General features: G+C 46.1%; 2 protein-coding genes across 10 annotated transcripts in view; one reads left to right on the plus strand and one right to left on the minus strand.

The window, feature by feature from the left end:
* LOC140905775 (GTPase IMAP family member 8) overlaps nucleotides 1-21941 on the minus strand; it is a 37810-nt gene extending 15869 nt beyond the window's left edge. For 2 of the 3 annotated variants that reach the window (XM_073329239.2, XM_073329237.2), the window contains exons 1-2: nucleotides 21611-21941; nucleotides 5410-5503 (exon numbers count right to left, since the gene is read on the minus strand). In XM_073329239.2, coding sequence (XP_073185340.1) covers nucleotides 5410-5479 — 70 coding nt within the window. In that variant the 5' untranslated portion in view covers nucleotides 5480-5503; nucleotides 21611-21941. Of the gene's footprint in view, nucleotides 1-5409; nucleotides 5524-21610 lie in introns of those variants that run through there. The other variant, XM_073329238.2, reaches the window with a different exon arrangement.
* Nucleotides 21791-26154, plus strand: part of LOC140905804 (GTPase IMAP family member 7) — a 60959-nt gene continuing 56595 nt past the window's right edge. Inside the window, exons 1-4 of one of the 7 annotated variants that reach the window (XM_073329306.2) lie at nucleotides 21791-22117; nucleotides 22501-22574; nucleotides 23241-23313; nucleotides 24749-24836. The gene's annotated coding sequence lies outside the window, so the exon portion shown is untranslated. Of the gene's footprint in view, nucleotides 22118-22500; nucleotides 22575-22850; nucleotides 23314-24748; nucleotides 24837-26154 lie in introns of those variants that run through there. The other 6 variants (XM_073329307.2, XM_078851286.1, XM_073329309.2 and 3 more) reach the window with 6 other exon arrangements.

Consider the following 26154-nt stretch of genomic DNA (forward strand, 5'->3'; position numbering starts at 1 on the left):
CTGAGAGAAATTACTGCACCAGCTGAACAGAGCTCCTGGCAGGGATTAAATCTATGGAACATTTCCATTGCTGTTTGTACAGGAAGAAGTTTATGGTCAGGACAGACCATGCTTCCCTGCAATGGCTCTTTTGATGCAGCAATCCTGAGGGACAGCTTGCCAGGCAGTTGGAGAAACTGCCATGCTACAATCCCACACAATCACAGACAGGCCTGGCCATAGGCATGGTAATGCTGGCATCTTGTCCAGATGGCCTTGTTGGGTGGCTAGTTGCAAACGCTGCCCTAATAAGAGAGCCAGGAATTAGTTGCTCAAGGGGATGGGTGGGCCTCTCTTCCGCTAATCCATAGAAATGCCCATGTTCCTGGTTCATCCTCTGGAACAATGGGGGTGGGGCTGCAGCAGGAATGGACCCCAGAGCAACTACAAGCTTCCCAAAGAGAGGATCCTGATGTCGGGATAGTGTGTGACTGGAAAATCAATTGGAAATTCAGACATCTGGAATGTAGTGTCCCTTCCTTCACAATACCATGGTAAAAGCTTTCTGGCCACAGTTGGAAATCTTGGAGTTTAAAGATGGAATATTGTACAGGAGATGGGAGAGACCAGTGAGTGATGGGTACAGGTACCAGATGGCTGTACCAGATACATTGAAAAAGGACTTTCTGAATTTTTATGTCAAGAGCTTAAAATTGGTGGACATTTTGGGGTTGCAAAAACCTTAGCCAAGTGAAGGGAGAATTGCCAGTGTGTAAAATGCAGGCAGGATGATGAGAGCTGGTGTGGGAAACGTGATTCTAGCAATGCAAAGAAGGGTCCCTGAAGACATGGAGGGCCCTTTGCAGCAGTGTCTCATTGCCACTCATGTGCTTGGGCCCTGGCCTGAGACAGAGGCTAGCAATCAATATTTGTTGGCTGCTATCGACTACACCACAAAATGGCCTGGGGCTTATCTGATATGCAATCCAGACCTGCTGTGACAGCAGCAGGGGCCCTAGTGAATGAATTCTTCACCAGATCTGGGGTCCCGGGTGAGTTACACCTGGATCAAAAGAGAAACTGTGACTCCAAAGTGTTTCAGCAGCTTTGTGAGATTCTAGGTATCCCCCAAACTTGCCCCAACCCAGCTCACCCACAGTCTGATGGGATGGGGGGAAGGTGCAATAGGGCACTGGGGGCTCAGCTGGCTATTCTTGCAGAACAGCACCAAAGGGATGGGGACCAGCATGTCCCATTCCTTGTGATGACTGATACAATAGTCTACTCTTATATAGACTATACTTTTGTGTAGACAAAGTGTAGAATGAAAAGAGGAGGGACTTGAGGACACAGCTTTGTGATATCCCCAGAGAAAGCGGAGGGAGAGAAGAGAAGGATCCTCTGAATGACTAGATTAGAGGGGTAGGAGGAGAGGATGGAGTTACAGGTGCCAAGGGACAATGAGATTCCAAGAAGAGCACAGTGTTGAAGGCAGCCAGCCAGTTGAGGAGGTGGAGAGAGTCCTGGTTCTGAGCTTTGGCCAGGAAGAGGTCATTAGAGAGTGTGTTAAGAGCACTTTCGGTTGAGTGCAGCAGGGAGTAGTTGGAGTGTACAGAGTCTAGGATGGAGTTGGATGAGGAGAACTCTGCACAGCAATTGTAAACAGTGGATTCAGTGAGGGTAGAGATGAAAGGGAAATGGGGTGGTAACTGGAGAGTCAGGTGGTGTCAAGGGTGGGTATTTTTGAGATGGGAGAGACTGAAGCATGTTTGTATTGTGAGGGGAGGAGCCAGAGAAGATGAGAGGCTGCGGAGAAGAGTAAAAGAGGGGTTGAGAGTGGATATGAGGGAGATCAGGATATGCTGTGGTTCCTGTCCAGCGGGGCTGGGCCTGACTCCCTGGAGTTGGATGAGGAGAACTCTGCACAGCAATTGTAAACAGTGGATTCAATGAGGGTAGAGATGAAAGGGAAATGGGGTGGTAACTGGAGAGTCAGGTGGTGTCAAGGGTGGGTATTTTTGAGATGGGAGAGACTGAAGCATGTTTGTATTGTGAGGGGAGGAGCCAGAGAAGATGAGAGGCTGCGGAGAAGAGTAAAAGAGGGGTTGAGAGTGGATATGAGGGAGATCAGGATATGCTGTGGTTCCTGTCCAGCGGGGCTGGGCCTGACTCCCTGTTCCAGGCATTGTGACCTGGCACGTAGGATTGCAGCACCACTCAGGTTTGGCCCAGCTGCCCTGCCATCCAGCATGATGAGGAGGTAGGGGGCAGGGTTGCCTGGGACAGATAAAAGGGAGTGGCTTTGTAACCTGGTGCATGGGGTTGTAATGCCACTTAGGTTTGGCCAAAAAGTCCCGTTTTTAGGGACTTTTTCTTATATAGGTGCCTATTACCCTCCACCCCCTGTCCCGTTTTTTCACAGTTGCTATCTGATCACCCTAGTCCTAACCACAATTAATAAAGGAGCCAGATAAAGGTCTTAGTGACAGATATCTTGCCTGAGGTTTGTGAGAAAAAATAGCCCCTGCCGTGTTAAGTACTGCATCCCATTCCACATACAGTGCTTCCCCCTCTGTTTAGGCTACCTGACACTTCCCATTATAAAAAATTGTCTGTCTAAAAAGAGCCTTAATGCCTCCATGATTTGCAGCAGGAACTTGACATTTAGTTGGGGCATAGTTCTAGCTTCAGAGAAGTGCCTTTGGCTGTCCCTGGGAAAATCCATATCAAGTTAGTTCAGCAGTAAACTGCATTTCTCTAAGGAGCTGCACTGCTTCATGGAGGTCACGGTTTCGGTGCCTCTTCCCTGTGGGCTGGGCTTCCAGGCTGGACTACATCTCCCTAAAGCATGATATTCAAGTGACTTCCATAATGCACCACGTGGCCTGGTCAGAGGGGAGACCATAGCACATCATGGGAGATGTAGTCCAGGCAAGAGCACTGCTCCATGGGGAAGAACGGGGTCACAAAACACCCAAACTACTACGTCCATGATAATGATAAAGCACCACAACACAATCGGGGAATCAGATATAATATTAAATTGATTCAAAATGAAACGTTTTGGTTCAGTTCAACAAACTGAAATGTTTCGATTCACGTTGAACGAACCTGAAATGAAATATTTTATTCTGATTGTCCCAGGGGAAAATGGAAAGTTTTGACAAAATTGAAGTTTTCTTGAGGAAATATTGATTCTGTGGAAACTGCATTTTCTGTAAAAAAAAAAAATCATTGACAGAAAATTCCTGACAAGGTCTAATCATGATAGTCTTTAATTACATGATGAAATGCTGGGGGTTTCTCCACAGGACCCTGCTCATTCAGTGCGCAGGATGGATGGTGAAGGAGGCCCAGTTGCGTCGCGAATGAGACTATTGTTTGTTTCTAAAGGACCTGCTCTAGGAATTATTTTGGGGCAGTTCTCTGTCCTGTGCTATTTAGGAGACCAGACTAGATGATCACTATGGCCCCTTCTGGCCTTGCAATCTATGAAAAAAGGGTGTGTAGGGCTAACGTAATCTGGAAGGGGCAGCTTTGGGAAGACAGTGCTTGAAATGAACCCCTCAATGACTGGGCTTGAATTTATTTATTTATTTATTTGCTACATCTATGACCCCTAGTGATGCCCCTCCATCCCCCACTGACAAAACACACTTCAAGTGCTGAAGACACCCTTGTGGACTAAGTGACAGATCAATACCCACACAACGTGTCTGCTGTGAGGGCTGGATCCTAATATCTATAACATCTTGGATACAGGTGAATATGATTCCAGCTTTACTCACTAGGGAAGCCCTAACTTAGAATAGGGCTGTAGTTTATGGACCTAGAGAAACAGCTGAGAAGGAAGAGTTTGTCCTTCCACTTAGGTTTTATCTGCATTGAGAAAAAAGGGTGTGATAACTAACGCATGTGTCAGGTTTCAGAGTAGCAGCCGTGTTAATCCGTATTCGCAAAAAGAAAAGGAGTACTTGTGACACCTTAGAGACTAACCAATTTATTTGAGCATAAGCTTTCGTGAGCTACAGCTCACTTCATCGGATGCATTCAGTGGAAAATACAGTGAGGAGATTTATATACACACAGAACATGAAAAAATGGGTGTTTATCATGCACACTGTAAGGAGAGTGGTCACTTAAGATGAGCTATTACCAGCGGGGGGGGATGGGGGTCAACCTTTTGTAGTGATAATCAAGGTGGGCCATTTCCAGGAGCTAACAAGAACGTCTGAGGAACAGTGGAGGGGGGAGGAATAAACATGGGGAAATAGTTTTACTTTGTGTAATGACTCAACCACTCCCAGTCTCTATTCAAGCCTAAGTTAATTGTACCCAATTTGCAAATTAATTCCAATTCAGCAGTCTCTCGCTGGAGTCTGTTTTTGAAGTCTTTTTGTTGTAATATTGCGACTTTTAGGTCAGAGATCGAGTGACCAGAGAGATTGAAGTGTTCTCCGACTGGTTTATGAATGTTATAATTCTTGACATCTGATTTGTGTCCATTTATTCTTTTAAATTAGTTAGCCTCTAAGGTGCCACAAGTACTCCTTTTCTTTTAACACATGTGTGACACTAGGCACCCCTGTATTTACAGCCTACACATTATTGTAATAATCTTGGTAAAAAATATGCCTTGTGAGGTATCATTTGAAAACTAGTAACTCACTGATCTTTAATAATCTTATGTGATGTATGTACACGGTGGGTATTAAGTAGTATGGACATACACTGGAATGATGACTAAAATGTGTTCTAGCCAGGCATGTCAGAGGGATTTGGTGACCAGGTCTATCCTAAACAAAGGAATGTGCGTTTAGCTAAATTTAAACATGACCATGAAGAGAGCAGGGGGAGGAGATGACAGGAAAGAGAGTAATTTGCATCTGAGCACACACAAGCAGCAACTAGTGAAGGAAGCAGCATGTGGTGGCTATTTGTAGGGTCCCTAGGTTGGGTCCCCACGCCGGCCGCTGGGGAAGTGGTGTACGCCCTGAGGAGGCGATAAGGCTTGTTTAGAGGCCCAAGTGAAGGGCAGAACTTAAAGGGACACCAGAGGACTTCTGAGGGCAAAGAGTCTCCAGTGAGAAAGCCCTGGGGGCAGTGCTCTAAAACAGGGCAGGGACAGATGTAAAACTAGCCCAGAAGGAGCTGAGAACTGAGCCTGGAGGCAGGGCTGCAGATACCAACAAAGGCACAGGGACAGGCCCTGTTGGACTTTTGTTAGCCCAGCAGGGGTTCCTTCATGTGCTTAGACTGCGTGTGACTTAGCCGGAGGGCTGAGCCACTGAAGACCTGACGAGAGCAACAGTCAAGAAGGGGCGCCGTGAACAAAGAGAGTGCAGGTTCTCACCCAGCTGACAGGAGATGCTCATGAGAGGTGAGTACACCCTGTCACATTTCCCTGAATACAAGTGATAAAAACCTTACCTTCAAGCTGTTCAGTGTCTTTGGAGGTACTCATTGCACCTGGAACCGGAAAGATGTTCAATCCCAACATAATACTCAGTATCTCACTGGATTACTGAAGAGAAGAAAGAGGAAAACAGTTATTTACTATCCTGTGTTAAAGGGTGTAGTCATAACAGTTTCAGTTTAGCACCAACCAAAACATTCTGTGTGTGCAGAATGTGTCTTTCATGCAACAAAAGCATTTCTCTATTTTTCATATTACTGCTTTGCTAATACACAGTTTAGACGACAAAAAGAAAAGGAGGACTTGTGGCACCTTAGAGACTAACCAATTTATTTGAGCATAAGCTTTCGTGAGCTACAGCTCACTTCATCAGATGCATTCAGTGGAAAATACAGTGGGGAGATTGGTTTAAGAGGAAAGAGGCCAGTGCACCTATGATTCGTCAGCTGATCTTCAACAGGACTTAAGAGGACACCTGGGCTGTAGTGGGAGGAGATTGGCAGGTGAGAGCTGTGGAGAGCAGGAGAGTCAGACAGGAAGCAGCTGGAGAAAGCTGCAGGAGACCCAGCAGAGAGAGCCAGGTTCTGAGGAGAGCTGGAACAGATCTGCAGGTCAGAACTGACCAGAGCTGGGGACCCTGGACAAGTGGAAAACTCGGGCAGTGGCCCTTTGTGAAAAGGAGAAAATCCAGCTTGGTCAGGGGAAGCCGAGCCTGGAAGCAAGACGGTGGACTCTGGAGGGATGTGCGCTGAGCAGGGGTAGGAGGCCCAGGCAGGGGACCTGCGCAGTGGAACACTGCGGGGAGCCCTCGGGGTGAAGATGGAGTAAGAAGAGAGCCAAAGACATAAGCCCTTGTATCAGAAACCTGGTATGAGGCAGAAGCTGTTCACAGAATCTGACTGAGAAGTGCTAGTCACAGAGCACTCACGCAAACACATCCCGATATTAAGTGGTACCAAAATACTCTGATATCAAGGATGGTACAAAAACATTCCCCAAGGATAACGGAACACACTGACCCCTCCTAAAAGATAAGGTCAGGATGACAGTATGCAATACAAATGTTTTGATCGAACCAACATGTACAAGGTGGCGTCGGGGGCAGTACTAACTTGTTTGTATCAGGGTATAAAGATGTGTCTCAGAGGGAGTATCTCTGGCCAGCCTAGGAGGCAGTGGGAAGTCCCGCCACTGACTGAGCTGCATCCATTGTCAAGGGCAGACTGTCTTAGTATCCTCATAGAGTCTGCCAGGTGCTATTGCTTCATCAACAATAAATCTGACCTGATGCTTTCGTCCCTTAATGGATCTTGTGGTCATTGGGTGGTTTGCTCAAGGTCTGCAGTGCCAGCTGTCTGCACAGGGCTGGGGAGGCAGACAGATCTAAAATGCTTAATTCAGACCCAACTTTAGAAGACTAGTAGTGATCCTTTGTCAGCCAGTTCTACTGATGAGGAAGTGAAATCCTAACACTAGTTCAAGCACTGAGAGAGATGTCCAAGTATATGAAAATCTATAAACTAGAGTTAGTTGAATACTCCAGGACAGTTTGGAAAAAATCCTTCAAATTCTGAAATGCTGCTTGATTCAAATATGTACAAGCCATTTTGATATTTGTGAACATAAATGTGAACAGATTTTGGTTGCCTAAGTGTTTGGCGAATGGCTGTTGTTCATACAAACAGACAAATTCACATGTAAACCTAGGTGTTTGTGGATGACCAAGAGTATTCCTCATTTGCTGTACATTTTTCTTCTTTCAGAAAAGTTAGCCATCCTGTCAAGAAGTAGAAACACTATCTTGTGACAGGTGACAAATCCCACCTCAACAATAACAAATAGTTAATAGCAAACAGTCGAACAGAACAATTGGCCAAGAACCCAAAGTTAAAAATTGTTCATCCAAGGTGTGGCATTTTGTACCCAAAGTCACACCTTGGCACTCCCATGTTCGCCAGTGTTATATAATTGCAACATATCTTGTACAAATTATGTCATGTAAGGTGTCAATGGAAAAGTTACGGTTTGCTGAATGTGATTATCCTATTTGTATGCATGTTTCATTTTTGTATCTGAAGTTAAGAATATTGACTATGTACTAATATTTCAAATGTGTTTGCTCCTGGGTAACACCCACATGGTAGTTTACATCCAGCCTAGCCAGCACGTTGTGAATCTACTATTCAAGTTAATGGCCCATCCATGGAAGAAGTTTATCCTCACCTGATGGATTTTCCTGTGGATGCTTCAGCCAGTATATGAATAATGGCTGCTATAACTCATCGATGCATGGAAGGGCATGTGACTAGATCATGTGATACTGGACTCCATCTTGCGCCTGTACTTTTCCACAAACTCTGCTGGGGACTTTGCTTGAAACAATGAAGTTCCCCCCACATGGAAGAAGCTATAAAAGGGGGAAGTGACATCATCACTTGGCCTCACTCCCACCACAACTCAACACCTGGAAACACCTTAGCAACTAAGACTGAACTGGGGATGTAGTCTCAGGCTGAAGGGATTTCTAGCTGGTGTATGGAAGTTTGGAGGACTGTTTGTACCATCAGGGTGAGACATTGCTTGATTCAAATCCTGTCTAGTGAATAGAACTTAGATTTTGATTTTGTTTTATTTCTTAGATAGCGTACAGATCAAAGTTGGTTATTACTTACAATCACTTAAATTCTATCTTTCTGTAGTTAATAAAGCTGCTTTATATATATATTTTTTTTTACCTAAAACAGCGTGTTGTTTGAAGTGCAAAGGGAAATCTGCTCAGGAACAGGGGCTGGTGCGTTGTCCTCTCCACATTGAGGGGGGGCACACTGGGCATTAAACATACACTGGTCAGGCTTTTGACCAGTGTACTAAAACTGTACTAAAAATATCATTTGGGCTAAGATTCTTTAATCCAAAAATTCATCCTGGAGCAAATATCTATACCTAAAAGATAAGCTCCTAATGGCTAAGATATATAAAATAGAACAGTTACAGAGCCTTTAATCGTAGCAGCACTGTTATGCAATGGAGCTGAAATAATACCTAGTTCCTTAAAATCACTCTTTCAAAATACGAAAAGTGAGATATATAAAAATAGCTATTGGGCTTGTTTTAATTATGAATTAAATTGTTACAGATGTTCGAACTCTTGCAACCCATTATGGTAACAACCTGAGAATTTAAAGTTCTTAAACATTTATATAAAGTTCAAGTCACCAGGGCCTGATGAAATACATCCTAGAATACTCAAGGAGCTGACTGAGGAGATATCTGAGACATTAGTGATTATCTTCAAAAAGTCATGGAAGACAGGAGAGATTCCAGAGGGATAGGATACAGAAGGACCTAGACAAATTGGAGGATTGGGCCAAAAGAAATCTGATGAGGTTCAATAAGGATAAGTGCAGGGTCCTGCACTTAGGACGGAAGAACCCAATGCACAGCTACAGACTAGGGACCGAATGGCTAGGCAGCAGTTCTGCGGAAAAGGACCTAGGGGTGACAGTGGACGAGAAGCTGGATATGAGTCAGCAGTGTGCCCTTGTTGCCAAGAAGGCCAATGGCATTTTGGGATGTATAAGTAGGGGCATAGCGAGCAGATCGAGGGACGTGATCGTTCCCCTCTATTCGACATTGGTGAGGCCTCATCTGGAGTACTGTGTCCAGTTTTGGGCCCCACACTTCAAGAAGGATGTGGATAAATTGGAGAGAGTCCAGCGAAGGGCAACAAAAATGATTAGGGGTCTGGAACACATGATTTATGAGGAGAGGCTGAGGGAGCTGGGATTGTTTAGCCTGCAGAAGAGAAGAATGAGGGGGGATTTGATAGCTGCTTTCAACTACCTGAAAGGGGGTTCCAAAGAGGATGGCTCTAGACTGTTCTCAATGGTAGCAGATGACAGAACGAGGAGTAATGGTCTCAAGTTGCAGTGGGGGAGGTTTAGATTGGATATTAGGAAAAACTTTTTCACTAAGAGGGTGGTGAAACACTGGAATGCGTTACCTAGGGAGGTGGTAGAATCTCCTTCCTTAGAGGTTTTTAAGGTCAGGCTTGACAAAGCCCTGGCTGGGATGATTTAACTGGGAATTGGTCCTGCTTCGAGCAGGGGGTTGGACTAGATGACCTTCTGGGGTCCCTTCCAACCCTGATATTCTATGATTCTATGATGACTAGAAAAGGGCAAATATAGTGCCCATCTATAAAAAGGGAAATAAGGACAACCTGGGGAATTACAGACCAGTCATCTTAACTTCAGCACCAGGAAAGATAATGGAACAAATCATCAAGCAATCGATCCGCAAATACCTAGAAGATAATAAGGTGATAAGTAATAGTCAGCATGGCTTTGTAAAGAACAAATTGTGTCAAACCAACCTGATAGCTTTCTTTGACAGGATAACAAGCCTTGTGGATAGAAGGGAAGCAGTAGACGTGGTATATCTTGACTTTAGTAAGGCTTTTGATACTGTCTCACATGACCTTCTCATAAACAAACTAGGGAAATACAACCTAGATGGAGCTACTATAAGGTGGGTGCATAACTGGTTGGAAAACCATTCCCAGAGTGGAGTTATCAGTGGTTCAGTCAAACCACAAGGGCATAGCAATTGGGGTCCCGCTGAGATCAGTTTTGGATCTGGTTCTGTTCAATATCTTCATCAATGATTTAGTTCATGGCATGGAGAGTACACTTATAAGGTCTGCGGATGATACCAAGCAGGTAGGGGTTGCAAGCGCTTTGGAGGACAGGATGAAAATTCAAAATGATCTGGACAAACTGGAGAAATGGTCTGAAGTAAAGAGGATGAAATTCAATAAGGACAAATGCAAAACACTCCACTTAGGAAGAAACAATCAGTTGCACACATACACAATGGGAAATGACTGCCTAGGAAGGAGTACTGCAGAAAGGGATCTGGGGGTCATCGTGGATCACAAGCTAAATATGAGTCAACAGTTTCTGGGATGTATTAGCAGCAGTGTTGTAAGCAAGATATGAGAAGTAATTCTTCTGTTCTATTCTGCACTGATTAGGCCTCACCTGGAGTACTGTGTCCAGTTCTGGGCACCACATTTCAGAAAAGATGTGGACAAATTGTAGAAAGTCCAAAGAAGAGCAACAAAAATGATTAAAGGTCTAGAAAATTTGATCTATGATGAAAGATTGACAAATCTGGGTGTGTTTAGTCTGGAAAAGAGAAGCCTGAGGGTGGACATGATAAGAGTTCTCAAATATATAAAAGGTTGTTACAAGGAGGAGGGGGATGAATTGTTCTCCTTAACCTCTGAAGACAGGACAAGAAGCAATGGGGTTAAATTGCAGCCAGGGCGGTTTAGGTGGACATTGGGAAAAACTTCCAAACTGTCAGAGTGTTTAAGCACTGGAATAAATCACCTAGAGAGGTTGTGAAAGCTCCGTCATTGGAGATTTTTAAGAGCAGGTAAGAAACACCTGTCAGGGATGGTCTAGATCAGTGGTTCTCAAAACCGGTCCACCACTTGTTTGTTTACCTGCCGCGTCCGCAGGTTTGGCCGATCGCGGCTCCCACTGGCCACGGTTCGCCGCTCCAGGCCAATGGGGGCTGCGGGAAGCGGCACGGGCCAAGGGACGTGCTGGCCGCCCTTCCTGCAGCCCCCATTGGCCTGGAGTGGCGAACTGCGGGAGCCACGATCGGCCGAACCTGTGGACGTGGCAGGTAAACAAACAGGCCCAGCCCGCTAGGGGCTTTCCCTGAACAAGCGGTGGACCGGCTTTGAGAACCACTGGTCTACATAATACTTAGTCCTGCCATGAGTGCAGGGGACTGGACTAGATGACCTCTCGAGGTCCCTTCCAGTCCTACGATTCTATGATTCTAAAAGACACTTTAAAAAATGTGTAAACGTGTTTACATAATACAGTGTAATGGTTCAGCAGATAACATACTATTCTATCAACTCTTTATGTGGATTTTCCCCTAAGACATCTTGAAACTCACAACAATGCTTAACTCTTGGTTTTGCAGAGGTCTCAGGCCAGGGTATGACAATACATGCCATATGTACTGCAATAGTTAATGATAATAGGGCAAATTTAAGAAAAGAGTTGGAAGAAGTTAAGAATGGTGAATGTTGATTTTAAATTGCTATTACAATCAACATCTAGAAAGAAAATTCACAATGTAATATTGAAAAAGAATAAAACATATCTCTATTTCATTGAAATACCTTCTTCCAGTAAAGTTAGTTATATAATTATCAGACCTGAAAGCAAATATAAATTTAAATGGAAACAAAGGAGAAGGGGGGACTTCACTGTCTGGAGTCTTTGTGATTTGGAGTGCATGGCTCCTGATGGAGACTGGTAACAGTATTTTTACCAAGGGTCTGATTCCAAGCCCACTGAAATTAATTGGAGGCTTCATAGTGAAGACAATTGGCATTGGATCAGGCCCTTCATGTATATATGTGCTTGAACAGACTATGGCTAACGGGTCAATTAGGCACTGTTGTCATCTGAAAATCTACTTGTGGTAAACAGTATTTTCCCCAGTAGTCTTGATCAGCTTTATTGTAATAGCCAGTTATGTTGCCATGATGAAAGAAGGCTAATGTTGATCACATTTAAGTTATTTAATAATACCCTTTAAGTAAAAGGAACACTTGGCTATTCCTCATAAATAGTCTTCTGTTTAGGGCAATGCACAGAACTAAAATAATTTGGGGGAAACTAACTTTGGTGCTTCTGGCTGGATTGAGTCATACGAAGGTGAAGACAAAGTTACATCTCGCTAAACATAGCACATCAATGTCACCAAAGCCCAGGTATGACCCCAATATCTGAAGCCACTGCAGTGGAGAAGGAGAAGTGTCCTCTCCCATTAGACAGAAGCTCACTTGGCTCTAGCAGAGCCGTTCATTCCCCAGCACAGGGCTGGCCTTACAAAGAGGTGAACTGAGGCAGCTGCCTCAGGTGCCAGAATAGCGGGGGGCGGGGGGGTCACTAGGACTCAGAGTGTAGAAAATTGTGTCTGCAGCAGGCTCTGCAGGGAGAGAGAGGAGGAGCAGCCTCTTATGTACCTCTCTAGCACCTGCAGGAGCCTGGACTGATTAACCCCAGCTTCTCAGGGAGTTTCTGGTTTCCTGCTGCTTCCCTGAACCCACTTGAGGAAAACAGGCAATCAACTGAAGTAGTAGGAGTCAGTTAGGCCCTTAAGATGCTGAAATCTTCCCTCACTCAGGCCCTGCTACCAGCTTGCTTATTTGTCCCCTTCAATTGAGTGTTGAGAGCCACTATAGCTGGCACAGAACAGCAGCCATGAGTGAAAGAAGAAAATACCCCTCTGGGGCAGCATTCAGAAAAAGAAAGAAAGCAAAGGAAGCTTTTCTATCTAAGCAGGAAGGAGCTCTCCTGAGATACATAGACACAAATGTTCATGGTGAGCCTTCCGGCCCTAGTGAGGATGTGAGTGGTGAGGAGATGCCTGATCTTCCAGTCAGTCAGAGTGCAGATGACCTGGCAGCTGTTGCAGCATCCATATCTCCATCTCAAATGTATGTAGCCATGCACAGTCCTGAAGAAAAGTGTAGATCAGAGAAGAGAGTGTGGTGGAGGCACAAGAAACAGCTGCTGCTGAGTTTAGTTCCTTGAGTCTAGAGGATCCAGGACTGTGGACCCACTTGAGCAGTAGCCCGAGGGACTTCCTTGTACTGCACGGGCCACAGCAAGTGAAAAACTTCATGTTCCCCAAAGACAATGAAAGTAGAAGTTTCCATCCAACACATTACTGGTATGAAATCCCCAATGGTGACAAAGTGGAGAGGCCATGACTTATGTTCTCAGAAACCCAGAATGCTGCATACTGGTTTTGTTGCAAACTCTTCCAGTCTAATGTTCCAGACACATTGGGTTCTACAGGAAGAAAGGACTGGAAAAATCTGGCTAGAAATCTGGCATGCCATGAGAAGGCAGCAAATCACCAGAGAGCACTCCATAGGTGGAAAGAGCTTGAGGGTGAGACGAAGGTTAAAGGCCACCATAGATGATCAGCATCAAGAGAAGGTTCCATCAGAGTCTCTTTACTGGCAAAATGTTCTGAAAAGGCTCATTGCCATTGTGAGAATGCTTGCTCCCCAAAACCTAGCCCTGCGTGGCACTTCAGATCAGCTGTATGCGCCAAACAATGGAAACTTCCTTTAAATTGTGGAGCTGATGGCTGAGTTTGGTGCTGTACTCCAGAAACATCTCAGAAGAGTCACCACCCAAGAAATGTACACACCACTACCTTGGCAAAACAATTCAAAATGAGATCACACAGTTACTGGCAACAAAAGTCAAACAGAAGTTCTGAAGTCAGCAAGGTATTACTCTGTTATTCTGGACTGCACACCTGACATCAGCCATACGGAACAAATGACTTTAATGGTGTGTTTTGTAACAACAACAGAACCTAGTGACAATGTCCCTGCAATGGTGATTGTCAGAGAGCATTTTCTAGAATTTATTGACATTAATGATACTACAGGAGCTGGTATGACAAATGTGCTTCTTAAAAAGCTGGAAGATACGGGAATTGCGATAGCTGACATGAGAGGTCAGGGCTACGATAATGGTGCCAACATGAGAGGAAAGAACAGAGCAGTGCAGACACGGATCTGAGAGTTAAACCCTCGAGCTTTTTTTGTCCCATGCAGTTCTCATTCATTGAACATCGTGGTCAGTGATGCAACATCAGCTTCTAGTGAGGCTGCTGAATTTTTTAATGTAATTCAGAGCATCTCTGTATTTTTCTCTGCATCAACACATCGATGGCAAATTTTGAAGCAACATCTGGGAACATCCTCTCTGACACTGAAACCACTGAGTGCCACACGATGGGAAAGTCGAGTGGAGGCGATAAAGCCTGTCAAACACCAAATTGGGAAGATAGATGATGCCACAGTTGCCGTGATGGAGGATAATGTTACGACAGGAACTGGTCATGGGAGAACAGGGGCAGAGGGAAATGGAATCACCAGAAACATACGTCACTTCACATTGCTGTGTGGCGTAGTGTTGTGGCATGACAGACTGTTTGAAATAAATGTTGTTGTTAGGATCTAGATATTCAGGCCTGTCTGTAAAGGCCTGTACTCTAAGAATTTAGGTGTCTTCTTACCACTTGGCTAGTTCTAGAGGTATAAAAGAAAGAATCAAAATCACTGTCTGCCGGTGTAAGGGCCTTCTCCTACTGTGACAGTCTGAGGCCTGTTCTTAGGCTAAGGCCTTTGGCTAAGCCGCAGAGGCTGCCATAAGCTGGGAAGCGACCGGTCACCTCCTCACATCCCAAACTAGTCACATTGAAAGAAGGTGCTATTGGGCTGTTAGGATACAATCCTGTCCTGATAACGCCTATCACCTCCAGAGAAAGGGAAGTGCCTAGAAGATGTAAAAGGAAACTTAGTTTGGTAGCATCCTGTCTGGCAAGAACTCACTTAGCAATAGCTGGGATGTGAAATCCTCACTTCTGTGTTTGTTCTATCACTGTAGTCCCCATTTCCCCATTGTTTGTCTGTACAATGTTTGTCTGGTTCTGTGATTGTTCCTGTCTGCTGTATAATTAATTTTGCTGGGTGTAAACTAATTAAGGTGGTGGGATATAACTGGTTACATAATCATGTTACAATATGTTAGGATTGGTTAGTTAAATTTCAGGGAAACTATTGGTTAAGGTATAGCTAAGCAGAACTCAAGTTTTACTCTATAGTCTGTAGTCAATCAGGAAGTGGGTGGGTGAGTGGGTGTGGGGAGGGGAAATGGGAACAGGGAATGGAGGGTGGGGGAAATGGGAACAGGGAATGGGGATGGGGAAATTGGAATCATGTTTTGCTAAAGGGGGAAATGGGAACAGGGAATGGGGGTAAGGAAATTGGAATCATGTTTGGCTAAGGGCAGGAATGGGAACAGGGACACAGGTGTAAGGCTCTGTGGTGTCAGAGCTGGGAAGGAGGACACTAAGGAAGGAAACTGGAATCATGCTTGCTGGAAGTTCACCCCAATAAACATCGAATTGTTTGCACCTTTGGACTTCGGGTATTGTTACTCTCTGTTCCTGAGAGAAGGACCAGGGAAGTAAGTGGGTGAAGGAATAAGCCCCCTAACAGTTGTAAGCAAGAGACTCCAAGGTGTTGACTTTGATATATCTGGAGCAATGGAACAACTGGACAAAGCAAAGTCATACCTACAGTCTTACTGGTCAGATGAGGGATTTCAAAAGTTCTAAAGAGTGCACAGAAGTTGGCAGAGGAACTTCACACTGAAGCTATTTTCCCACGCTTTCAAGAATACAAGAGTCACCAAAGAAGACATTTTGATTATGGGGCACGGGATAATCCCATAAGAGACCTCAAACAACAATTCGAAGTTGAATTCTTTAACCAGGTGCTAGAGTGTGCAATACAGTCAGTTGAAGAACGTTTCATGCAGCTCAAGGAACACAGCAGTATATTTGGGATGTTGTATGATATTCCCAAACTCCTCACTATACCTGAAGAAGACCTACATCAGCAATGCAGGGCACTAGAGACAGAGTTGACACATGATGACATGCACGATATTGATGCGAGTGATTTAGGTGATGAACTGAAAGCCCTTTCAAGATACATTTCAGCAGGATCAACTCCAAAAGCTGTTCTGGAATATATGTGCACAGATAAGATGACCACCCTCTTTCCAAATGCTTTTGTTGCTCTGTGCATACTTCTAACACTTCCTGTAACAGTTCCCAGTGGAGAACGCAGCTTCTCCAAGCTGAAGTTAATAAAAACACAGCTACGCTCCACAATGACACAGGAGAGGCTGGTTGGCCTTGCAACCATCTCAACAGAGCATGAGCTGGCCCAGACTGTGGACCATCAGGAAGCAGTTCAAATCTTTGCAACCAAGAAGGCATGGAAAGCACCACTTTGATTAATCAAACAGGTAAAAATGCCAGTGTTTACTATGCAGACAAGAAAAGTTACTTTGCTGTTCAGGCATTTGAAAGTTAAGTGTTACTTAAAATTTTTGAACAAGGCATTTTAAGTTGTTAGTTCTCCTTTGTTGAGGTAGGTAGCAGAGCAGTACCATGAGAGGAGTAGAACAGGAAGAAGGCAGAACTGAGAACTTTCAAAGTTTTGGCCCAAGCGAGGAGGCATGGGGGCGTCATTTGAGCTCCCAGCCTCAGGTGCCAAAATGTTGTGGGCCGGCCCTGCCCCAGCATTGGAGACATAACACCTCCTCCCCAACAAAGAACGGAAGCAAGTACTTGCAGCTCCTGAGCCTGCTGAACAAAGTAGAAGCTGGTTGTTCCTGGCAAAGCCTGGCTTTCAGAGAGAATTGGCAGAAATCATCGGGGGGGCAGGGGGAGTTTAAAACTTCTGGACAAAGAATTAAGTAAAGGGAGGGGGAAACAGCTAATGGTACAAGAAGGGACTTGAGAAAATTGGGGAAGCCGCCTTGGTGGAGGTTTCCCACCTGAGTGGCACATGGCTGGGGACTTCAGGATGGTGGTGCCCCCTTCCTTTTTTTAGCTGGTCCCAGTCTGTCCAGGCCTTTGGACTTTCTGCTCCAGGGATTGCTCCAAGGCTGCTCCACCCCCCCATATCACCCCACCCCCCCGGGAGGCATCCGCTGATCCCAGTGCCCCCTCCCCCAGCAGAGCCACTCCAAGCCAGAGAGGCCATACTCGCAGCACCAGGAGATGCGTTACCCAGAGAGCACCTGCTCTCAGAAGGGTGGTGGGGGAGCTGGGTGCTTCATCCCTTCAGTCCCCCCGGATCCCCCGCAGCCTCCTGCCACATCAGTCAGTGTCAGCGAGCAGCCTGACACCGCTTTAACCCTGTGCCGGCACCTTGTGGGGCCAGAGCTGCTAGCACCAAGGTGCCCCCACAAGGCAAAGGCACCAACGAGCCACCACCACCGCCGCTCCTAGTTGCAAGTCCCAGGATGGCCTCATGCACCCCCAGAATGGATCCCAGCAAGCAGAGCAGCAGCAGCCCAGAGCTTGTGCTAAGTAGAGCTGGGAGAGGAGCGCAGACAGGGAGCTGAGGCGGGGGCTCTGGGGTGCTCTCTCCCACCCTCCAGGTGCCCAGCAGCTTTGATCTTTGCATTGGGGAGGGGAGACGGGGGGCTTAAGGTGAATTTTGGGGTGACTATAGTCCCTGCAAGCCCCTCTCCCTCCCCCCAGTACCAACACCTTACAGAAATCTATTACATCAACACTATTGTCTTTATCATCCAAACTTGTAATCTCATCCTAAAAAGGTATTCAGTTAGTTTGACAAGATCTATTTTACATAAACCCATGTTGATTGCCGTAAATTATATTGCCCTCCTTTAATTCTTTGATTAATAAAGAATTAAAGGAGGGCAATATAATTTATGACAATCAACGACTCCATGATCTTTCCCAGGATCGACGTCAGACTGACAGGCCCAGAATTACCCACGTTGTCCCATTTACCTTTTTAATAACCCTGACACAACATTAGCTTTCTGCCAGTCTCCTAGAACTTCCCCAGTGCTGCAAGAGTTATCAGTGTCCACCCCCTTCCCCCATTTAAATGAACCATTATTGAATCCAGCCCAGCTCAGAGACGACTAAGAGCCGTTCCCAGATAACGGGTGGTGTTTGGCGAGTCTCAGTCCCAGCTCCCACATCACAAAGTCACCAGCAGGCTTTGCACTAGTTGGCAAACTCAGCTAAGCCAAGAACTGCCTGGGCCATGGAGCGTGACCACTGCTCTCACAGGACGGCCCTCCCCGGCTCAGGGCTGAGGCAGCTGCCAGGGCCTGGTCTGTGTAGATAAACAGAGGGCCTCACTCGCCAGGGCCAGTGAGTGAGCCCCTAAAAAACTGTCTGACTTTGTTGCAAGATAAAGTTTAGTTCATTAAATCATCAAATTAGTGTATTAAATAAGTTGCATAAAATGTCACATCTGTCTGGGGTATTTATCTGGCACCTATTACTGAAGTATTTGGGGCCCGGATCCACAAAGGGACTTATGCATCGAGACACTGAGCATCACAACTCCGAACTTTCAGGCATCTAGACAGTCACTGGAACCACACATGGGAACCGCACAGCCTGAGCCAGGCCCCTCGGCTCAGGTCCCAAAGTTATTTTAGGCTCCTAACTTCCATTGATTCAAATGGACGTTAGGACCCTCAATATCTTTGGGGATCTGGGCCCTAGGCTGCCTGTCCAATGGTGGGGAGAGATCAGCCCTTTAGAATGGGATCCCCAAAAGCCAGCACAGTAGGTGGTGAGCTGCCTAAACTAGTCAATGAGACGTGCCAAAGCTGCACCCCCTCACAGATTCAGCACCCAAGTCTGGGTTGCAGGGAGGTGCCGGCTCTGCTTTGGATCCACAGTCAGGAACCCCACCTCTGGAGTCAGTTTAACTTAGATGCCTAAGCTGTTTCTTGCAAGAATGAGTTAGGTGTCTGTCTGACTCCTCACAAAATTGAGGTGGGGGGAGGAGGAGGAAGTTCCCCTCATAGCCTTTAGCTCAGTGATTAGAGAACTGATCTGGGATGTGGGAGACCCAGATTCCATTCCCCTCTCAGTCAGACAGGGAGAAAGAGACCCCTGTTCAAATCCTACCTCTCAGGAGGGTGCTCTAGCCACTGAGCTATGGACATTTGGATGTGGAGCTGTTCCAATCATGAGAGACTCATTGAAGTAGAGGGACTAAACCAGGAGTCTCCTGTTAGGGGGCTTATTCCTTCACCCACTTACTTCCCTGGTCCTTCTCGCATGAACAGAGAGCAACAATACCCGAAGTCCAAAGGTGCAAACAATTCGATGTTTATTGGGGTGAACTTCCAGCAAGCATGATTCCAGTTTCCTTCCTTAGTATCCTCCTTCCCAGCTCTGACACCACAGAGCCTTACACCTGTGTCCCTGTTCCCATTCCTACCCTTAGCCAAACATGATTCCAACTTCCTTACTCCCATTCCCTGTTCCCATTTCCCCCTTTAGCAAAACATGATTCCAATTTTCTTATCCCCATTCCCTGTTCCCATCTCCCCCTTTAGCAAAATATGATTCCAATTTTCTTACCCCCATTCCCTGTTCCCATTTCCCCCTTTAGCAAAACATGATTCCAATTTTCTTACCCCCATTCCCTGTTCCCATCTCACACACCCCCATGCCCATGCCCACGCCCACCCCCACCCAGTCACTTCCTCATTGACTACAGATTATATAGTAAAACTTGAGTTCTGCTTAGCTATACCTTAACCAATCATTCTCCTGAAATTTAACTAACCAATCCTAACATATTGTAACATGATTATGTAACCAATTATATCCCACCACCTGAATTAGTTTACACCCAGCAAAATTAATTATACAGCAGACAGGAACAATCACAGAACCAGACAGAGATTATACAGACAAACAACAGCAAAGTGGGAACTATAATGACAAAACAATACAGAAGTGAGGATTTCACATCCCAGCTATTGATAGGTGAGTTCTTGCCAGACAGGATGCTATCAAACTAAGTTTCCTTTTACATTTTCTAGGCACTTCCCTTTCTCTGGAGGTGATAGGAATACAATCCTGTCCTGATAGTGCCTAACAGCCCAATAGCACCTTATTTCAATGTGACTAGTTTGGGATGTGAGGAGGTGACCGGTCGCTTCCCAGCTTATGGCAGCCTCTGCTGCTTAGCCAAAGGCCTTAGCCTAAGAACAGGGCCTCAGACTGTCACAGTAAGAGAAGGCCCTTACACCGGCAGACAGTGGTTTTGATTCTTTCTTTTATACCTCTATCACTAGCCAAGTGATAAGAATACACCTAAATTCTTAGAGTATAGGCCTTTACAGACAGGCCTGAATATCTATATCCTAACATCTCCCACCTCCTGGGGGATGCCCAGACCACTGGGCTACAGAGTCACTATCTGGCCCAATGACTCTTTAAGTGAAAATTCAGGCATCATGTGAGTTTAGGTGCCTACAGGGATGGGTAGTCACTGAGTGGGAGTTTTATGTAGGGATCATGGTGGCACCTAAGTACCTTTGTGGATCTAAGCCTGAATGCCTCTCAATTTTTTGTTTTTACCCTTACTACTCCCATGCACTGGGGAAGTTCCATTATCCCCATTTAACAGCTGGAGAACTGAGGCACAGAAAACTAAGCCCCCAGCCCCTAAAAAACAAACAAAAACAACAACCTCTAGGAGCATGTTTTAGCATATTTAGCATGTTGTAATTCAGGAACCTGTTGTCCTCTCACTTCAAATTCAGTAGAGATGTTTTGCCTTGGTCCCAGATTTAGCTGGCCCATTGTGGATTATGGGGCTGACCCAAGAGTTTACAAGGAAATTGGGTTTACAATCAAAACGCCATTGCAATCGTCTCTGTGAAATGCTCCTGCTACCCCCATGGTCTCATTAGCCACCAGCAAGGCTTCCCAGCAGACTGTACCAGACTGCTAGTCACAGCAGTTAAGACGCTGGTCTCCCGGATACCCAGATCCCTGGTAATTCTGGGCTTTGAATGAAAACACCAAGTCTGACCTGCTACCCTTCGTGGGGGCCTAGTTCACAAGGACACAAGGGACTGAGCTATTCAGTAAACGCCGTGTGAATCCCAAAAGCTAAATGAATTTTTACACAGATGAACATTCACCTGAAACCCTGTGACATGACTAACAAGTATTCCAAAGACAAAGAGTTTGTGACTAAACACGTAGAAACTGTTCGGAGCCTCCCCGCAAATAACAGCTACATTTGCAGCAGGCAGAACTGGTTTGCGAGGGACCCACTAACCAGAAAAGGAGCCGGGTTCCCAACTCTTTTGATCCTTACTGAGGAGTTTCACCAGCTGGAGGTTAAACCGGGCAGAGAACTGGAAGCCCGAACACCCTGAACACAGCTCTCGGAGTGTTAGGACATCTCCCCACTGGGAATCCGAAGACACTAAATTAATGGACTGGCCTGGAAATTAGCAGATGCTTTTAAAATCTCCCTGACCAAATTCGACTGAAGCTCCCAATAATCAGCTCCTCCGTGCTTTCTTCTCTCAGAAACTGGTATCCCTGGCTCATACATGTGTACACACACACAGAGCAAAGAGAGAGAAAATCTGCCTGTTGCGTTTCTTCTACCTACAACCCAGGAGCGTTGGCAGTGACTAATTTCCACGGACCAAATTCTCTGTCCAAACCCTGGAGCAAAGTTTAAATCCCATCAGCCAGCAATACCTCTGTGCTGTCCCCTCCGTTTGGAGACCAGCGTGTGCTTCCCCCGTAGCCTCCGAGCTCCCTCCAGCCTCTGCGGCGTCCTCCCAGGCTACTGGGGTGTGGACAGGACGAGGACACAGACATATAGCGCCGCCTCGGTTACGTAATGCGATTCCGTTTTACTCCGAATCAGACAAAGCGCTCGCAGGAAGACAACACGAGTTCGGTTCATTCTGTGGTTCTGCTGTGGGTCCGGGTGCGGGGCCAGCAGAGAGGGCTGGTGAGCCAGTTCTCTCTGAGAAGTGAGAGACGTGTGCCCGGACCAGCAGCAGCTGCCGTCTTCCTGCGAGCGCGTTGTCGGATTCGGAGTAAAACGGAACCGCATTACGAAACAGACACAGCCTTATAAGGACGGACCTGTCCTGTCCACACCCCAGTAGCCTGGGAGGACGCCGCAGAGACTGGAGGGAGCTCGGAGGCTACGGGGGAAGCACACGCTGGTCTCCAAACGGAGGGGACAGCACAGAGGTATTGCTGGCTGATGGGATTTAAACTTTGCTCCAGGGTTTGGACAGAGAATTTGGTCCGTGGAAATTAGTCACTGCCAACGCTCCTGGGTTGTAGGTAGAAGAAACGCAACAGGCTGATTTCTGTGTGTGTGTCTGTGTCTAATGAGACCATGGGGGTAGCAGGAGCATTTCACAGAGACGATTGCAATGGCGTTTTGATTGTAAACCCAATTTCCTTGTAAACTCTTGGGTCAGCCCCATAATCCACAATGGGTCGGCTAAATCTGGGACCAAGGCAAAACATCTCTACTGAATTTGAAGGGAATCTGAGAATGGGTTCCTGAATTACAGCATGCTCAGAATAGAAATGTCCTAAATCTAACTTTTTTTCTAATTTTGTAGCAGAAAAAAACAGAAGACCCTAAACTCTGTTTACTGCAGTCACCTGAGATCAAGTGCATGAAACCAGTTGTTAGGTAATTACACTAAAAGCATAGGAAGCTATTACTAGTTTCATTTGAAACCGTGCTTTAGGCCAAATAGATGTCTAATAACTGCAGGAGACATAATCAGAGGGGTAACCATGTTAGTCTGCATCCACAAAAACAACAAGGAGTCCCGTGGCACTTTGAAGACTAACAGATTTATTTGGGCTTAAGCTTTCATGGGTAAAAAACTCACTTCTTCAGATGCATGGAGTGAAAATTACAGATACAGGCATAAATATACATGAAGAGAAGGGAGTTACCTTACAAGTGGAGAACCAGTGCCGACAAGGCGAATTCAGTCAGGGGGGATGTGGTCCACTCCCAATAATTGATGAGGACTGGTCAATGCCAAGAGAGGGAAAATTGCTTTTGTAGTGAGCCAGCCACTCCCAGTCCCTGTTCAAGCCCAAATGAATGGTGGTAAGTTTGCAAATGAATTGTAGCTCTGCAGTTTCTCTCTGAAGTCTAAAGAAAAGGAGTACTTATGGCACTTTAGAGACTAAAGTCTGAAGTCTGTTTTCAAAATTTTTTTTGTGGAAAGATGGCTACTTTTAAATCTGTTATTGAGTGTCCAGGGAGATTGAAGTGTTCTGCTGGCTTTTGTATGTTACCATTCCTGATCTCTGATTTGTGTCCATTTATTCTTTTGCATAGAGACTCTCCAATGTACATGGCAGAGGGGCATTGCTGGCACATGATGGCATATATCCCATTCATAGATGTGAAGGTGAATGAGTCCCTGATGGTGTGGTTGGGTCCGATGATGGTGTCACTAGATTAGATATGCGGACAGAGTTGGCAACAGGTTTGTTGCAGGGATTGTGTTCCTGGGTTAGTGTTTCTGAGGTGTGGTCTGTGGTTGCTGGTGAATATTTGCTTCAGGTTGGCGGGCTGTCTGTAAGTGAGGACTGGCCTGCCTCCCAAGGTCTGTGAGAGTGAGGGATCATTTTCCAGGATAGGTTGTAGATCCTTGATGATGAGTTGGAGAGGTTTTAGCTGCGGGCTGTAGGTAATGGCCAGTGGCATTCTACTATTTTCCTTGATGGGTCTGTCCTGTAGTAGATGACTTCTGGGTGCCCGTCTGGCTCTCTCAATCTGTTTCCTCCCTTCCCCAGGTGCGTATTGTAGTTTTAAGAATGCTTGATATAGATCTTGTAGGTGTTTGTCTCTGTCTGAGGGATTGGAGCAAATGTGGTTGTATTTTAGGAGTTGGCTGTAGACAGTGGATTGTGTGATGTGTCTTGGATGAAAGCTGGAGGCATATAGGTAGGAATAGCGGTCAGTAGGTTTCCGGTATAGGGTGATGTTTATGTGACCATCACTTATTTGCACTGTAGTGTCCAGGAAGTGGATCTCTTGTGTGGACTGGTCCATGCTGAGGTTGATGGTGGGGTGGAAATTGTTGAAATCATGGTGGAATTCCTCAAGGGCTTCTTTTCCATGGGTCCAGATGATGAAGATATCATCAATGTAGCGGAAGTAGAGGAGGGGCGTTAGGGGATGAGAGCGGAGGAAGTGTTGTTCTAAGTCAGCCATAAAAATGTTGGCATACTGTGGGGGCCATGCGGTTACCCATAGCAGTGCCGCTGATTTGAATGTATACATTGTCCCCAAATGTGAAATAGTTATGGGTGAGGACAAAGTCACAAAGTTCAGCCACCAGGTTGCCGTGACATTATTGGGGATACTGTTCCTGACGGCTTGTAGTCCATCCTCATGTGGAATATTGGTGTAAAGAGCTTCTACATCCATAGTGGCTAGGATGGTGTTTTCAGGAAGATCACCAACGGATTGTAGTTTCCTCAGGAAGTCAGTGGTGTCTCAAAGATAGCTGGGAGTGCTGGTAGCGTAGGGCCTGAGGAGGGAGTCTACATAGCCAGACAATCCTGCTGTCAGGGTGCCAATGCCTGAGATGATGGGGCGTCCAGGATTTCCAGGTTTATGTATCTTGGGTAGCAGATAGAATACCCCAGGTCGGGGCTCTAGGGGTGTGTCTGTGTGGATTTGTTCCTGAGCTATTGCAGGGAGTTTCGTGAGCAGATGGTGTAGTTTCTTTTGGTAATCCTCAGTGGGATTGGAGAATAGTGGCCTGTAGATTGTGGTGTTGGAGAGTTGTTGTTGGCTGACTCACTACAAAAGCAATTTTCCTCTTGCTCTCTTAGTATTGACACCTCCTCATCAGCTATTTGGAGTGGGCCACATCCACCCTGACTGAATTGGCCTTGTCAGCACTGGTTCTCCACTTGTAAGGTAACTCCCTTCTCTTCATGTGCCAGTATATTTATGCCTGTATCTGTAATCTCCACTCCATGCATCTGAAGAAGTGGGGTTTTACCCACGAAAGCTTATGCCCAAATAAATCTAGTGTTTAAGGTGCCACCGGACTCCTCGTTGTTTTTGTGGAGATATAATGGTTCTCTTCTATAAAAGCAAGTCACTAGCCCGCTTCCTTGGAGAGAGACCTCAAAGTGAGAAATTAGTCTGTACTGGAGCTAGTGAGATAAGCTGTTACATTTAAAAAGCTGAATAAACACCTCTGTGAATCCCTGACTATGTAGGCCCCTTACCCACATTGAGATCAATGACAGTTCTTTATGAATCCCATCCATAGTTGTCAGCACAGTTAAACTTCTACCTTTTCTTTCCCCAGCTCCTAGCTGGAGAATTGAGAGCTGAAAGCAACTAGAATTAAGCTGAGCTGAGCTGTGGGAGACTCAGGTTCTGGTTCCAGCACTGCCAGAGATTGCTGTTTGCACTTGGGCAAATCACTTAGGGTATGTCTACACAGCATTTAAACATGTACAGTTGGTCAGCTGGTTTGGGCTCAGGCTCGGGCTCTGGGGCTGTAAAACTGCTGTGTAGACATTCAGGCTGGAGCTGGGGCCCAAGCTCTGGGAGCCTACAAGTGGGGAGGGTCCCGGAGCCTGACTATCTACTGTGCAATTTTTACCCCACGGCCAAAGCCTGAGCCCGAGCGAGCTGACCTGGGCCCTCAGAGGCTGTGCTGCGGGGGTTTTATTCCAACGCAGAGGTACCCTTAGGATGTGATCCACAAAGGTACTTAGGCAACTAAACCCCAGAGGTTGGTGCCTACATCTCAGGTTTAGGCACCCAAGCCCCAGTTCCAGCTCCACTACAGTCCATAAAACTCCCACCAAACCCTGTAGGGGCCAAGTTTACGTGCCTAAGTTTTTAGGGGAGAAGTTCCTTCAGCACATGTGTTTCTGCAAATGCGAACTGCTGCCTGTCTCCCACCTAAGCCCCAGAGCAAGTCACGAACAGGGGGAAGACAGATGTTTATCCCCCTGTGTCATATACAGGACCCAATCAGGTAGGTGTGCTCAGAGGGGGTCTGTTCAAAATTTGGCTGACTCCACAGGAGAAGCAAGGGGTGATGGTTCCACTGCCTACCTTTTAACTTTTAGCCCAGTGGTTCGAGCTCTCGCCTGGGATGTGGGAAACCCACATTCAGTCTCCCCCTCCACCAGACAGATAGAGGCTTTGAACAGGGTGAGCCAGGTTTTATCATGGGTCATTGATAATGCGCTGGTGAGCTAGCCAGCCTCAA

The sequence above is a fragment of the Lepidochelys kempii genome, chromosome 2 (genome assembly GCF_965140285.1).
Source record: "Lepidochelys kempii isolate rLepKem1 chromosome 2, rLepKem1.hap1, whole genome shotgun sequence".
Taxonomy (NCBI): Eukaryota; Metazoa; Chordata; order Testudines; family Cheloniidae; genus Lepidochelys; species Lepidochelys kempii.